This window comes from Phalacrocorax carbo, chromosome 18 (genome assembly GCF_963921805.1).
Source record: "Phalacrocorax carbo chromosome 18, bPhaCar2.1, whole genome shotgun sequence".
In the NCBI taxonomy this organism is placed as follows: domain Eukaryota; kingdom Metazoa; phylum Chordata; class Aves; order Suliformes; family Phalacrocoracidae; genus Phalacrocorax; species Phalacrocorax carbo.
The window spans coordinates 1,768,980-1,785,257 of NC_087530.1; the positions used below are offsets into that span (position 1 = coordinate 1,768,980).

The window sequence follows — 16,278 nt, forward strand, 5'->3', positions numbered from 1 at the left end:
TGCAGTTCCTCAGCTTGGCTTCAGGTTAAACCATCCCTTTGTTACGTACACTCTGCTTTCAAACGAGATACACAGGCTAATCAGACTGAAAATTCTTCGACCTGAGCTGTGTCACCAGTTACAGGTATCAAGTGATGTGAGAGGGAGTACTGATTTTTTCAGTACTCCAAAATTAAGTCTACAGAGTAGAGGAACTTTTTTTAATAATCACCCTCTGATATTAGTCTGGAAGCTTGGATTAGTTCCCTCTCAAAAAAGAGAGGAAAAAAGGTAAAGTAAAAACAAACAAACAAAAAGGCATTGGATTTTGTGTTTCTCTTATTATTTTAAAATAATAATTAATTTTTAGTCATTTTAACACCATTTTTATGGTGGCAGACTTGTGAGTCTTTAATTCTCTAGGTCACCAATATAAAAGCCAGCTTAAAGACCCCGAAACAGGAAATGTGATCAGTATTTTAAGTGATGCAAACAATGGAAATAATTAAAGAGAAAAAAACAGATTTTCTGACAGAAAAATCACAGCACAGTTAAAGGCAAAGGACAAATAGTTCTGGCAGACATTTTGCTAGTTTTCCCATAACGTTAAATAACCAATTTTTGTTAATCACAAGAGATTCTAATAGGGGAAAATGTAGCCTGTGAGAGACAGTAGCACAAGGAAATGTTTGCCATATTTAGATCTCCTTTCACTAAAAAATGAGGAGGTCATTTCAGGTCAATCATCCTGGGCTCTTTTCTTTAGGGGAATGAGTCTCCAGCATGGCTCTTTATATTAAAGGATTTCATGGGCCTGAGTTATAGCTATTGGTATAATCACAGGTTTCAGAAATAAGAATAGTTATTTCTTATTTCTTTGTGAATGGAGAATGAAAAGGTCATTCAGTGTATGGTACTTCAAACACTTAAAAGGAAGGGTATTTTACTGCTTACTTAGCTTTTTATGTACTATATAGATAGTACGCATAATGTTGCCACAGTGCTATGCAGAAATGGGAAGAAAAAGCCTTTTTTATTTTGTAAGAAAACTTGAGATACAGCTGCATTTCTTATTTTGACCATAAAACCATAAGGTTTATGAAATCATGGAAGACATGAAGAAGGTAAATAAGGAACAGCCCTCCCCTGACACTTCCAACACAATATTTGGTGAGGAGTCAAATGAAATTCCTGCAGCAGGTTCGACACAAACAGAAGGAGGTTTTTTTTTTCACCTGGCATGCGATTAAGCTATGGAAACTCCATGCCACAGAAGGTAGTGGATTTGGATTCTGAATTGTACATAGATTTAAAAGCAACCGAGCAAATTAATGGAAGAAAAGTCCACGAAAGCTATTATATAGAAGCAGCACCTGTGGCTGAGAAAATACATTAATTTATTGGAGGCTGGGAGAGGATTCTACATGTTTCATGGCCTTACACTCTTCCTTAAACATCCACCAGTGTCCAGTTTTGGAGAAAGAATGCTTTTGATTCAGCTCATTGGTTATATTCTTATGACTTTTTTTTTCCTTTTTTTCCCTCAGTTTTTATATTTTCTCTGTATATTCCAAAGACTAGTTGTACTCTGTCCAATTACATATTATTGCTTTTTAACTTGCAATGGAAAGCAAGTAGATGTAGCCCATTTCCATCTATCCAAGTAGGTACATATGCTGATTTAAACATCTCTGTTCTTTCAGGGCATAAACTAATGTCTCCTAAGGCTAACCAGCTATCCTAACAATGCCTGATGAATCACAGTTTGGTAGCATTAAGAACAGGCTTTTTTCTAAAGCAACATATGTGAACGCTTCTGACGGCTGTTTGCACCCAAGATGGGCCAATGACCTGATCCATAACTCATGAGGCATATTGTTTGATAATGACAAGAATTACAAGCTTGAGGTTGATAAAATAACTTGTTCTTCACATCTAAAAAATATCTTTAATAAGCTTTCTATAATTTTATAAATATTGGTACAGATTTTCCTAATCTTCACTCACTGAGAAATTTCAAAAAACGTACATGAACATTATAATCGCTGTTATTCAGGTAGCAGTATATCCTGTTTCAAGGCATAACCTTTTAGATGAAGCTTAACTACTGATCTATAAAGTCAGCATTTTGTTTCTTGCCATTCCCATCAGCCGAGATGTAGCAGAGAGAATTTCCCAAGTAAATTCAGATTACAGGACGCTTCAGAAGGGCTGTCACTGACTGAGAAGAAAGAGTTAACTGTGTTTTCATGTACATTTGTTGCTGTGGGTTCATTACATATTAAAATATAGGTTCAGTCACATTCACCCAAATTCATCATAGAGTGCACAATATAAGACCTCTATTTCTGTGGTATTGAACTAAGACTTTCTGGTCAATCTGGAAGTATCCTAAGGCTTTGACCAATCTTTTAATTCCTGGATTATTTTCTTCTGCCTGAAGTTTCCCTTCTGCTTCCCTTTTGTTTGCTGTTAATGCTTCATCTCTTCTGGGAGGGTGATTCAGAGTTAATCAGCTCATCTATTCTGAGAGATTCAAAAACATTGCTCTATGGACAGGCCAGCAGGCATTGCTGTAACCCTTGTGTGGTTAAACCCTTCTCTTTCCTCAGGGGCTTCACTGTATCTGCTGCCCCGTAACTGTTACACAATTACCACCTAACCATGGGGCCAGCCGCAGACATTAGTACTATCGTCAGAATTGCAGAAAATGTAATTTGGGTTACCTAATGAGCAGCTTGTTTATACAAATACACCAGATAAAGCAGGAAAAAAAGTTGTTCTACAGCTCAGAACACAAATTAGTATCAGGCAGATAGAGAGAAAAGCTTCCTGCACTTGAACAGGAACATCTACATCACGTCTAACATTTTTTTCCCAACTGTCTTTTAGCATTTTCACATAGAAAACAGTTTTCACACTTTGAACAAATATTTAAATATCCAGTCTCTAGCTAGTTGAAATTTTGAACGAATTCTCCTATTTTATTATCGCCATTTAGACAGTACAAGCCATGTTCTGTATCCATGCACTGGATTCTGGGATATATCTGACTTTGTTTGCTTCATATATATAAAATAAAGTTAGAGTGTACCATACTAATTCCATATTGAGTGTCTATTTTATCCTTTAACTAGACGAAATTCTGCTCACTCATCCTCTCCTCACCTTTCTGGTTTCCTCTGTCTCAGCATTACCAGATTTACAAGCTCACACTTGTTTTTTTAGGCAGTCTTTTAAACTAGAGTTTGCAGACCCAATTTGCAGTGTTCACGTTACCAGACCTGTTAGCGTGTCTTCTGCAGCAAGGACAGAATCTTACAATTCTCAAAACACATTCTCATTTATTTTTATTAATTAAACTCCTCTTTATTAACTGTGGGATTGAGGTAGGTCATCCTCTTCTTGAGATACACTAACATTGTTTTTCAGATTGATTATTTCATGCTTATCACATAACCTATAAAACTGTAATATTTCCTGCTCAAAAGTTTTAGCATGCACCTGCACATTATCCAGGTTGAGAAACTGCTGGTGAACAGGTATCAATGTGGGGTTGCTATTATAATTTCTTCCCCTAGGGGTAGGAAAATACACTAATTACAAATCAGTCACCTACAAAATTGATATTTCACTGAGACATATTTAAAGGTAATTACCAAACACTAATCCTGCAAGCCATTTTTCCTGGTGTTTGTTAGTCACCAGCCACTATCGGTTCATCCACCAACTTAACTACCCAGTCCTCTCGGTCTAGTTCTTGAAATCCAACAATCTTTATGCCTTGTTTTCTCCACACTGGGGTGAATGCGTACTTCTAATAATTAATTTCCTCTGTGAGAGGGTTTAAGTTGAATCACCTAGCATTTCATTCATTAATATGTCCGGTCTAAAAGCTATCAAATGTAAACCAGTCTACTGCTTGTGCATACTACACTGTCCTCATTAAACATTTACTAGATCAGTGCATATTAATAAGTTTACCAAGTCTTTAAAAAGCACACTAAACGGAATGGAGCAAAACTAGAACTGTGAGTCTCTAGCTCTACCTCTTAAGGTTAATGCCAATCCATTTTCCAAAAAGGGTGATGAAATTTAGGAAACTGTGTTAGCCACTCTTAAAATGTTGTTTGTTTTTTTCATATTGTTGAATTATTTTACAATGCACCAGGATTGTATTGACCAGTTCCCTTATTTTTTTCCTTATTACTGTCTGTGGGGTTTTTTTTTGCTTTTGTAACCAATTTTAACAACATTTCTATAAACTTACCTTCATTAGACAGTTATACATATTATATATATATATTTTTTAATTTATATATATACACACATATACATACTTTAGTGTATATTTAAAGGTGAAGAGTACCCCTGGTCTGAACACAGTAATTTTGGTTAAAAAGCTACTTCATATCGATATGGGTATTTCTGTATGAGAAGGGAACGCCGATAATAGATGACATTTCTATAACGCATGTCAGGGAGCAGCAAAGGCCACCTGCACCCTGAAGAAGGCTAGTGAGGAGCTGAGGGCAACCACAACGCAGTCACAGCCCTGCAGACACGAGCTGGGCGAGCAGAGCAGGGGTGCTGACAGCAAGAGCTCCTCCCGACAGTCCAGCGGCCATCAGACAGAAACAAGGCAATGGGGCTAAGGTCAACCCGGGAAATCCAGACAATAATTCAGGATCACGACTGGGTGGAGGCATGCCTGCACCACAGCTCATGCCAGGGCTGAACGCTGAGGCCCGAGCTTACGCACGGCTCCTGTGCCAGAGGCGGAGGGTGGGTGGAAGCCTGTGGTGGAAGTACTTCGTCTCAAGTACTCAAATTAGTACTAAAACCACTCCTTGTCATCTACCCAAACATTTATTTGACTTACTGTAACTGTGAATAAATCTTCCAGGACTTTTTTGCATAAATATTTACCATATTTTGTATTTATTACCTGAATGAGGATGGTATGGTTTCTCCTACTCTGCCCCTCTGGGGAGCAACTGGGATATAACAGTATGGTATGTATTCTCTCTCTCTCCCATCTTTCTAGCTGACTAGACTCTTCAGCCAAGCAGCAGGCTTCCTCAGTGATCTGCAGTTTAGAGGTCTTTTCAAGCCAAATTTCCAATTTTTTAATTTCTCACTGCAGATCATCTCCACAAGTTAGAAGTTGTTGAATCACGCTAAAAGTTTCCCAAAACTTCCTGAAATCTCCCTGTAAAACATGTTTAATAAAATTGTTGGGTACCTGTTTGATCCTGTTTGTCACCTCCAATAAGGCACGTTTCAAAATCTGTCTGACTGCAATTTTTGAGTCAACGTAAGCTTTGTTTTCAGCAGACTGCATTTCATCTCTCCTTCACTCCTTTTTGAGAAGTCTCCAGTCACCTTTATGACCTTACTTGGGCTTGTAACTCTTTCTAGCCATCCTTTATTGCCTTTTCAGCAGCTTTGGTTTCTGTGACCAACAGTGCAAAATGTTCTAGCATAGCTCTGCAAGGGTACCAGCTCACAGCCCCTTCCTCTGCCTTTTTCTTTGGCTTCTTCTGTAGTCCCCAGGCGACGGAGACTTACTTCTTCCTGGGACTGCAGGCTGGTTCTTGCCACGCCGGGTGCCGTCCCCGTGGGGATGGCTCACCTCCTCACAGGGCTTTTCAGCATGGACTCTGCTGGTCCTCCTCTGGTCTGGATATCAGTTCCCAGGGGATTGCTACGGGCTCTGGGTCACCTTGGCCCTGTTCAGAGTGCGCCTCACGATTCAGCCCGCACCGGCGGGACGTGGCGGGACGGGAGGCAGTTCTCCTCCGCGCCCCGCTCAGCCCCCTTCCCGGCGCTCCTCCTGGGTAGGACTGCCAGCCGCTCGTTAGCCGAGGAGCGGCGGCCACCCCGCCGCGGGACGCCTGCCTGAGGGGCCCTGAGGAGCCCTGAGGGGCGCCGAGCCGCCCTGAGGAGCCCTGAGGGGAGGCGCCCCGGTGCCGCCCCCGGCCCCGCCCGCCCCGCCGCACTACAGCTCCCGGCAGCCTTCGCGCCGCTCCGTGACTCGGCTGTGGCGACGGCGGCGCTGGCCGGGATGGAGTGAGGGGGCGAGCGGCGGAGAGAGCGCAGCCCGCCGAGCTCCGGCCCCTTCCCCCTTTGCTCTCTCTGGCCCGGGCCTATGCGGCCCCCCAGAGACCATGGGATCCAGGATCAAGTGAGTGCCCCCCACCCGGAGCTCTCCAGCTCCGCTTGCAGGCCCTCAGGAAAGCGGCCGGGCTCTGGAGAGCGAGCAGGGGACTTCCCCGCCCTCCTTCCAGCTCCCTGCGAGGCCGCGCGGGCGAGACCCCGGCCGAGCCTGCAGGCCTCGGGGTAGGGCGAGAAAGACGGGGAGAAAGAAGGGGGGAGAGTGCCTCCCACCCCGGGCCGGGGCGGGGGGAGGCGGCAGGGCAGAGGGCCCCGTGCCGCCAAACTCCAGCTCGGCGGCAGCACCCCGGGGCGCGGGTCTCCCCCGACTCCCCTGCCCTGAGGCGGGCAGGACAGTGTTGTTTCCCGCCCTCAAGCCCAAACCTGCTCAGCCGCCTGCTCCCGTTCTCCCCGTCTCCGTGCGGTAGCGCAGGGCCAGGCTGCCAGGGCAGTGCGAGTTTTAACGGTGCAGGCCTTGGGGAGGATCGGGGCTGCTGGGGTGGGAACGGCGTCGCTGCCAGCAGTGCTGGCGTCTGCTTTGGGGGTGTGGGGGGGCTCAGGCAGTTCAAAGCCTCCTTGCCTAGGTTAGGGCGTGCTAGAGGGAAGATGGATAGCCTGGCTAGGATGTCCTGAAGGGACGTTCGCAAGGGGATATGGGGAAAGAGAATAGTGGTGCCAGTGATTAATGCGTTGGGCCTGCAGCTCTATGCCCTCAGTGTTTTTTTTTTTATTTTCATAAAGCTTGGGGTTAATTTATTGCTAAGCCCTGTTGGTATGTTTGGCATTGTCACATTAAAAATCTCGGTTCATTCATGTGCCATTCCAAGCAAATTCAGTCCCTCTGAGGCAGGTAGAGGTGTAATAAAGCTATCACCAAGCAGGGAGTGCTGACATCTTTGTGCATGAAAGGTGTGATAGAGTGGAGAGACCCCGTTAGATTGTGTTTTATTCAGCAATTTCAGTAAGTGCTGTTGAGCAATAGCTTTTCCTTCTTGAACACAGTGTTTGTCAAGATTACTTGGGGCTTTTACTTTTCACCTCTTTTAACTTGAATATGAGACTGGAGGAGGCATAGTTTGTAGTGTTCTTCATGTGATGACACATCTTCATGTTCCCAAGGCCATAGGCTGGATAGACATACGTGTGTGTCTGTCTAGCCAGGTGTTTTAGGGAGGTGTAAGTGGATAATAAGCGCTTGTAATGATAGTGCTGAGGTAATTGGTTTGTTCCAGAAAAGAACCTTCCTTCTTTGGGGGATACTGTGGTGGTAACTTTTGCACTTTTTTGGCTTATGCGTTCTCAGCTGTTGCTACAAAAAAGTAAAAGTTTGAGAAACTAGTCAAACTCTTACATTCAAATACGGGCAGATTCTAAAATTGTTACTATATTGGTAGCAGAGCAGGCAACATCTGTAACTTGCACCTTCTGATCTTGCCGTGGTCGCCCTCGCTTGGGTCACTTAAAGGTTATGGTCTGAAATGACTTCTTATGATGACTTTATCTTAACTCTATTAAAAGGCTTATACTCACTTAAAATGTAGTTTCTTTTGCATACATGCTGAATCCACAAGCTGCGTTTGCCGTCTCTGGGTTTTTGATTGCTAGTTTAACCTTTAATGGCTTTGCATACACTTTGCTGAATGTGAAGGTAATCACTCGGACGAGATATGTAAACCGGAAGCCTTACCCATGTCAGTGAGGAGATATAGCAGTTAGAAGTATTTGTTACAGCCTTTAGGCTTTAGGACATTTTCTGTGCAAGGTCTTCAGTGTGAACGTGTCTCTCAAGATTACAGGTGAAGCCCATGTCTTCCTCTGTCACCAGTAAAACACAGGTGATAACTCCATATAAGCATTACTTTTAATTCCTCTCAGACTTTGTGAGAAAGCCTTTTGTCTGTTGTGTGATTAAGCAACTTTGTCTTGAGGAACAATTAATAAATTGCTTTTTTTCACTTTGGATAGAACACCTTGCTCAAGTAGAGTAAGGACAAATTTCAAAACAGTCTTGAAATATATGAAGAATGAGAGACCCTGTTTGAGTAAGAGGCTTTTCTGGTCTGCTCTTCTGAGCTGGATGTTTAATCCAGCAAAGATTTTTCCAAGCTGATAAGTAGCTCCCTTATTGGGGCAGGTGCAAGTGTGAATGAGAAGACTATTTTATATTTGGGTATATTGAGGCATGCCTTCTTTAGTGGTGGTGCCAGTATATGTTGGAGCCCTAGCAAAAATCCAGTAGTTGGATCTCTTGCTTCTTGCTATAGATTAATAATTATGAGGATTATCAAACTCCTTGGCACATGATCACTTGCACACACTGTGATATACTCTGCATGAAACGTGGGCATATGTGTCAGTTATATTTTTGATGGATATATAGTAATGAGTCATTTGAATGAAAGATTCCTAGAGGAAATTACCAGTAGCTGCATCAGACCGAAGTGAAGGGAATCAAGAAGTTGCCAGTGATCCTATAAGCTTTTGGCTTGTGTGTAGCTGCAGGCGAAAAAAAGGTAAATTGAGTATTGGGTTACACTGTTGGGTTAAGCTTTGTGTCGGAGCATGTCATGTGGTACGTGCACGGCACTCTGCCAGCCAGGTAATGCAAAATGGGAGTCTAGTTAACCTGGCTGCTAGCACTTCTTGGTAGCCCTCAGTACTCCAGACATTACAAGAGAGAAAGGATTTTATTTATTTATTTTTTAAAACAATGTGTCAGTATCAGTCTGTTCAGAATTCCATTGCACTGTAAAACAACATGGCCTGTTCCTTTCCAGAGGTGGTTGTATTTCAGTGATGACAGAAGAGATCCCTAATATAAATCTGGGAATGCTTTGAGATATTTAACATAAAGTTTGCTATATACTGAAATGTAGTATTATTTATCTAGGGAATATGAGGCAAAAGTTGTTAAATATATGGAAATTAATCAGGGGTTGAGGTTCAATTTCTGAATTGAATTAGCAATTACAGATTTCTGCTAACAACTTTTTTCTGCAAGAGTTGAGCAGCTAAGTCTTGTTACGAGACAACTAATTATCAAACAGTGCCAAGCTCCTCTCTTATGCCTCAGTTTTAAAGTGGAATGATACTTTCTGTCATAAGTGCTGTTAAATGTGTAGAAAAAAAATGCTCCTGACAGAATTGAAATAGGCTTCCATACATACAGCTTTGGGGAAGGAGTCTTTAAAACTTCATTCTGCACAAGTCTCTTGCAGCTTGGTAAAAACTAATAATTTTGATTGTAAAAGGTATGTACGTATCCTATTTAAAATACTATATTTCTTCAATGTAAAATTGGTTTTCTTATGGATTGCTTTGATACTAAAGGTATTTGCAATGAGAGAGATGAGAAGTATTTTGTGCAGCTAGCATTTATCACAAAAGCATTCTTTTCTCATAGAGCTCCTTCCTAAACTTCTATTTACAAAAAAGTGCTGCATTTCTGTCTGAAATGATCCAGTTATCAGACAAACGGGGCACTATGTAATTTTGTACAGACGTGTCCTATGTATTTCTTTTTTTATTGCATCTGTATATTCACTTGATAACTGACTGTGGGTCTTTAAGTGGTTTTTGGGAGGGGAAAAAAAGTGTGTGTGTTTAAGGTTGTAATGCTGTGGGTGATTTCAGTGGGTTGAGGTTTCAATACAATGCACAGGTGGCATTAGATGTCTGCAGGGTAGTTTAATAGTCATAAAAATGGACTGCAGAATATATTATGATGCATGTTTATGCTATATTTGCAAACTGTATGAAGTCTTATAGTGACTTGTTTCCTTAATTCCACTGAAAAGTTATAAAATATTCAGAATTCAACAATGACTTCATTCTCATACTGAGGTGTTAGCTTGTTGAATGCAGCCTTTAATACGAAGTTTCTGACTTGGCAAAGCTACTTTAATTTCAGTGTTCCTAGAAATAAGTGGATGTCTGTCATGGAATATTAAAACACAAAATGTGATGTCTTTTTGTCTGAAAGTTTTGGTATATAGTGTGTGCTCTTGCCAGCTGTGTTATACAGTGTTTTCACTAAAGAATTTGAACACAGACTCTAACATAATGCTAAAAAGGTGTTTGTTATTTTACCCATTAGCTGTAAAAATATTATAAAATTTATAAACTTTTAATTAAGGAAACAGGGTGCTAAAAATAAGACATAAACAAGGAGGGTAAGATAAGGCTGCACAGCAATATATATGAAAGGAAACATACATCTCTGGTGTTACGTGGATATCCTTTCATCCTTACCCTGTACTGTGATTGTAGGAATGTAGCTAAGAATCTCAATATTTGGAGCGGATTATATGCAGCAACTCTAAGGAGCACAGAGAATTATGCAAGTTTGTTTTATACTGCAAAATAATAGTTGATTTGTTGATTTTTAGATTTCTCATAACTTAGTAATGTTTTCTGAAAAATGGCTACTTAAGACAAATCAATTGGGAACTGGTGGCAAATGAAATTAACACTAACTGAATTGTGAACCATTGTTACTCCTGAGAGGTGCTCTGTAAAACTGAGGGTGTGATTCTATGCTACTGAAACCAATGGTAGCTTTTCTGTTGATTTAAATAGGTGTGGGGTTTGGCTTAGAGCCACTTCAGTTGCACTCAGTGGGCCTGTGGCATGGTTAGAAATGTATTGTTTAATGCCTTTTGGTGTTAAAGTAGGATTAAAAATACCAGAAATTCTCTGAAGAGTAGGCTGAACTCCTTGACGTTTATATATTTGGTTTGAGATGCTGGGTAAGATGAGCTTCCTTTTTATAATTATTCAGGTAGGAATTCTAGCACATGTATATATGGGTGTTGTTATTTTCATCCTTAGCTGTAAGGGAGCTAACAAAATTCACAAGTTAATTATATCTCAACAATTTTCTAATGTTAGATAGTTTACATTAACACATAGGAGACAATATTATCACTATACAAGCAGCCATAAATTTAGAGCAGTAATTATGCAATTTTGCTTCTTGGTTTTAACCAGAAAGTCTAAGAATAAAATGTCACATGCTCAGACTTACAAAATCTTTATTTCAGTAAGTAAACGATTATAGTCTAATGTGTGATTCTCTTTAATCTTATAAAAAAATTTGGAGCAGCTAGAATTTTGAGTTAAATTCCTGACTCCAACAGTATGCTTTCTTATATAGTCACCTGCTGCCTTTACATACTCCTTATGAAATGTAATTCCAGAGCCTCACTTACGGAGTTGTATTGGTAAGAACTGAAAATGTACGCTAAAAGTTGGGTTTTTTTTAAGTCTTACATAATTAACTCTTTACTTTTATTACTGGTATATTTATAATGCTGGAGCAGAATAAGTCTCTTTCCTCAAGCTTCATTTACATTTTGTAGCTGAATTTAGTATAGTGTTTGACTGTTGCACCTATTTCCTTATTTCACATGTGTCTGGCTGGCAGCTTTCTGGATTTCAGACTCTGGAGTCTCATGAGGTGAAACCTTATATTTGTAATATGCTTCAGCACAGCTTTTTTTTTTTTTTTTTTTTGATAAAGAGATAGAAATATTTTGGCAGGTATTAAAGAGGGGAACTGTTTTCATCCTAAATACAGCCTCTCAAGTTTTCCAGTAATGTCTGTATAAAATGAATGCATCCTCTTGACTGCAACTTTTCCCCCCCCTCCTCTTTTTCCTGAGCAAATAGGTGTCGTGAAGCTCAACTCAAGAGTCACAGTAATGAAAATGTGAATCAGGGTTGTTTGTCCCATGTTTGACAATGTGACAGTTTTCAGTTTGCTGAAAAGAGTATTCAGGATTTCTTTTTCTTCTGAGAAAATGCCTGTATTTAGCACATAAGAAAGCAAATCACTTTTTTGAAAGTAAAGGTGAAATGAAAAGAATTTGCAAGTTGCACATGTAACCAAAATTACTATTGTGGCCAAGAACTGAAATAAGGGGTGTTTCTTTCCCTGAGTAGCAGTCTGAAAAGTGATATAAAAGGCATGGATTTATTTTTCTGGCAAAGTTCTGAATGATAGGCCTGCGTTATATAAGTACCTAGAAATGCAGACTAGTCACAACAACTGAATTGACTTAAAGGCTCTGTGTGTTTGATTTCTATTGTTTTGATTCTTTTTTTCTCTGTAGAAGTTTGTTAGACACTGTTCACACTAACTCGTCTGAGCTTCAGTCATATCTTGTTACATGCCAGTGAGGCAGAAAGAGCCGACGTGAAATCATCAGACTATAAAACAGGAAATCTAGTTTACCAGGTTGTCATTGTGTTGTATGTGTTTTAGAACCCTTTTTGACTGAGTAATTGAGAGCACACTTGGAAAAAAATTCTCAATATGCTGAATACTTTTTTTTTCTTTCAGACAAAATCCGGAAACTACCTTCGAAGTGTATGCAGAAGTAACCTATTCAGGAATCAGTTGCACTGGGAAAGGTACTGTTTTGCACTGTAATTCTACCTATTTATTGGCTAAAACTATTCTTAAGAACCATGTACTGGGAGATAATGAAGTATGTTTAATATTATGCTGTTCTAGCTTTTGAAGGTGTCTTAGTCACTGGTTCTGCGGGATGTTTTACAGTTAGAACTAATAATGAGAAATTCTTGCCTCCGTCCCTGATTGTGGACACTTCTCTGATTTCTTTGGCTGCTTTGCCTTCTTGTCTTTTAAACAAGCAATAACTCTTACTTCATTAGGCTGAAAAAGGAAATGCGTTTTCAGATTTGTATTTGCTGCTCATATAAGGAATGGGTAGTTTTAAACCAAAAAACCCGAAAACTTCTCGAGTGGAACATATTTTTCCTTCCTCTTTGTTACTTGTCTGCAGAAGCATTTTTATCTGTTCCCAGAATTCTTCCTTTGATCACATGATTATATCTAGAAATAAGGCATGAACTCAGCTTATGATTTGGTTAACTATTTTTACCAAACATTGTTACCAAGCCATAATTATACAAGTATCTTTCTATAATGTCATTTCTGACACGTTTATGCTAGAGAAGTCCCATAACTGCTGAAACCAACATGTAAGTATATTTGTGAATTTTTGATCACACTTTTTTCTGAACCTGAGGAACTTGATCAAATAAGATGGAATAGCAAAAGTTGAAATTAGTAATCCCAGAATTTAGTTCAAGGTACTGTTTTGCGAGATCAGTTTCTAGAATGTTATGAAAAGGAGGGATGTAAAAATAAAATAATTATGGTTAGTCAACATACAGTGAAATAATACTACTTTTATCGATTATGAAATCATCATGTGTGTGTCGTATATATGGTAAAATGAACCAATAGAAAGGATTGTTATATTTTATTGACTGGGAAGCCACTTATGTCCATTTATATCTGTATTTGTTTGTTACAATTAGAAAAAGTCAAATAGCTGCAACTCTTTACTGCCAGAGCCTCCAAAGGAGTTGTAACTGGAATACAGTTTTGGCTTGTCCTACTGCTATATGCCATCACGACTATTTGATGTAACTGCGGGAGCCCTTTTAATAACTAGTCTTTGTTTCTGCACATCTGACCTGGATTCTAGTGCCAGAAAATCTGAACAAATTTGACCATAAACATTACATTGTACAGTACTAGTGTCTGGGTATAATCTTCTCTTTGAAGTTTGTTTGCATCCCCCTGGAGGGATTAATTCCCTGCTGTGGGAAGGTGGGTTAAAAAGCACGGAAACTACTTTACAGGTTTTTAATTGGAGAATTTAGTATACATTTTGTTCTATAAACCAACTGATTCTGTGGGAGTTTCATTTAGTTGTGTTTTTAGGTTTGTTGTATGCACTTGTACGTGCAAAATCTTCAGAAATTGTTTTTAGTGAGTAAAAATAAATTTTTAAAATAATTTTTTTTACAATTCAATTTCGGAAGTTATTATTTCTCTCTGAATAATCTTTCAAAAGATTCTTCCCAGCCATATTTTTTTTAATATTTAAGAGGTGCCCTTTATTCTGAAAAGTCTTATGTGTCCCCAAATATTCTGTCCTTCTGTTCTAAATGAAAGTTATTGTTTGGTTCTCTGCAGCGTCAACTGTATTGAAGAGCTATGCTGTAACCCAGGCAAAAAACCATTCCAGAAATATAGACCTAGAGACCTCCATGTAGTCTTTCCTACTTCTTGGCTAGCTGTTCTATGCCAGAAGACCAAGAATATCTATAAAACTTTTTTTTTTTTTCACTCAGGGAATGTATGTTACATGGCAAGGAGCACTTACTGTTAGAAAAGTGAAGTGTATAAAAGGTGTATAAGGAGCAAATTATCAGGCATGTTTGAAAAAATATTTCTTCCTGTGTAAGGGATCCCCAAATTAACTAAGACAACTGTGTCTAATATAATAGTGCTATTGATCACTTAACAGTACTCTTAATTCTTGTATCAATCTTCTGACATAGTCTTGAGGAGAATGAATTGCTCCAAAGCTCTAACAGTCGTAGTGTGGGAGATCGTCTGGTCTATGGAACAGGAAAACATGCCTCTCTTTTGTTTTATTCAAAGTTTGTGGAGCAAAGAATTTTTTCCATGTGACTGTGACTGTCAACTGCAGTTAAAAGCTTTAATATATTTCATAGTTCACTTGCATCTTGCTGAAATGGGGGATACTGACTTGTGTTATTAACTGCTGACAGACAAATTGTACGTTCAAGTAGCTTTATTGCTCATGTAATTGTTAACAATCTTGCATTAAATGTTTATTCGGTTAATAACTTCTGAAATGAATGAAAGCAGCATTATCTATTGACTGTCATATAGAAGGCTCCCTCTTAGTTACTGTGACAGTCGACTGCAGAATGAAAAAGATCTGTTCTGGGCTCCAAGACAGACAATAAACTGCAACATGTTCAGTGGAGGGGCCACCAAGATGGTGAGCGAGCTAGACCACTTGCACTGTGGGAAGTGGTTGAGAGTACTGGACTGGTTCTGCCTGGGGAAGACTTTAGGGACCCTGAATAGCAGTCTTCCATACCTATGAGGAGCTCATCAGGATGAGATATCCAAGCTCTTCACAGTGGTGCATGGCAGGACAACAACAGGCAATGATGTAGACTGGATCAAGAGGCGTTCTAACTGAATGTTAGGATTGAGGACAGTCAAGTATTGGACTAGGTCATGTGGAGAGGTTGTGCAACCTCCATCCTTGGAGGTTTTCAAGACTTGACTGGATCACAGCCTGAACAAACTGGTCTGACCTCGCACCTGGCCCTTCTTTCAGAGGAGGTTGGACTAGAGACATCCTGAGGTCCCTTACAGCCTGAATTATCCTATGATGCTAAGATTTGATTCTTAGAAATGTAAGCTTCATAACATCTGGATGATGTTCTGTACTCTTAATAAGGTATGAAGAGAAAAACTCTTTGAAACTAAAGAAGTTGAAAAAGCAAACATTGTTTTATTCCAGTTGGGGCAGAACTCTGCCAAACCACAGTGAAATGTGTGAACGGAGAAAGGAAAAATGATCACTGGATCAGCTCAGCTGGGGTGTCTGTCCTTTCCCCTCTAGACTGTTTAGAAATAATGATCATCTCTGCTCAGTATTCAGGAAGAATGGAGTCTGCATCTTTCCTGTGATAGTACATGGGAGCTACCTAGTGAGAAATCTGTGGGGTGTGTGTCACGCATAAGTATGTCAAGCATAGGGACTTTAGAAGTCTAGTGCTTCTCACCAACTCCCACACACTTTCAGGAAGACAGGAAAAAAGTCATGGTTTCATTTAAAAAAATTGAATATTAATGTAGGGATAATATTGACTAAAGCTTACAGTGTTAATACTTTGATTCTTTCCTTTGTAGTGTCAGGTAAGTGCTGGGTAATAACTGTGACTCAGAGGAAAAGGTGTGGTTCCAAGGCTGATGAAGATGACTGGTTAATAGGCTGACATAGGTTAAATAACCTTAACAGGTGCCCTTTGTGCAGTGGTGTAATTGGGGTGGAGTAATGTGCTAATACTGTACGGATGGGCATGACAAAGTCAACTCTTCAACAAGTATGGCTGGTAACTTTGGCTTTCAGCCATTCCAAGTGAACAGAGAGGTTGTTAGGACTTTAAAAATAATTGATTACTAAGGAAAATTCTAAGTCACATATAAGGCTTTAATATTCTGTGGTCTGTGTGTGGGGTTTGTGTCTTTGCCTTTGTGCATTTTAGTGCTGTGCG

General features: G+C 39.8%; 2 protein-coding genes across 6 annotated transcripts in view; one reads left to right on the forward strand and one right to left on the reverse strand.

The window, feature by feature from the left end:
- LHX2 (LIM homeobox 2) overlaps nt 1-5,637 on the reverse strand; it is a 50,527-nt gene extending 44,890 nt beyond the window's left edge. Inside the window, exon 1 of the mRNA XM_064468585.1 lies at nt 5,225-5,637. Coding sequence (XP_064324655.1) covers nt 5,225-5,323 — 99 coding nt within the window. The 5' untranslated portion in view covers nt 5,324-5,637. The remainder of the gene's footprint in view (nt 1-5,224) is intronic.
- Nucleotides 5,638-5,964: 327 nt separating this feature from the next.
- DENND1A (DENN domain containing 1A) overlaps nt 5,965-16,278 on the forward strand; it is a 215,555-nt gene continuing 205,241 nt past the window's right edge. For 2 of the 5 annotated variants that reach the window (XM_064468566.1, XM_064468567.1), the window contains exons 1-2: nt 5,972-6,166; nt 12,479-12,549. In XM_064468566.1, the coding sequence (XP_064324636.1) occupies nt 6,150-6,166; nt 12,479-12,549 (88 nt within the window). In that variant the 5' untranslated portion in view covers nt 5,972-6,149. Of the gene's footprint in view, nt 6,167-12,478; nt 12,550-16,278 lie in introns of all 5 variants that reach the window. The other 3 variants (XM_064468569.1, XM_064468570.1, XM_064468568.1) reach the window with 3 other exon arrangements.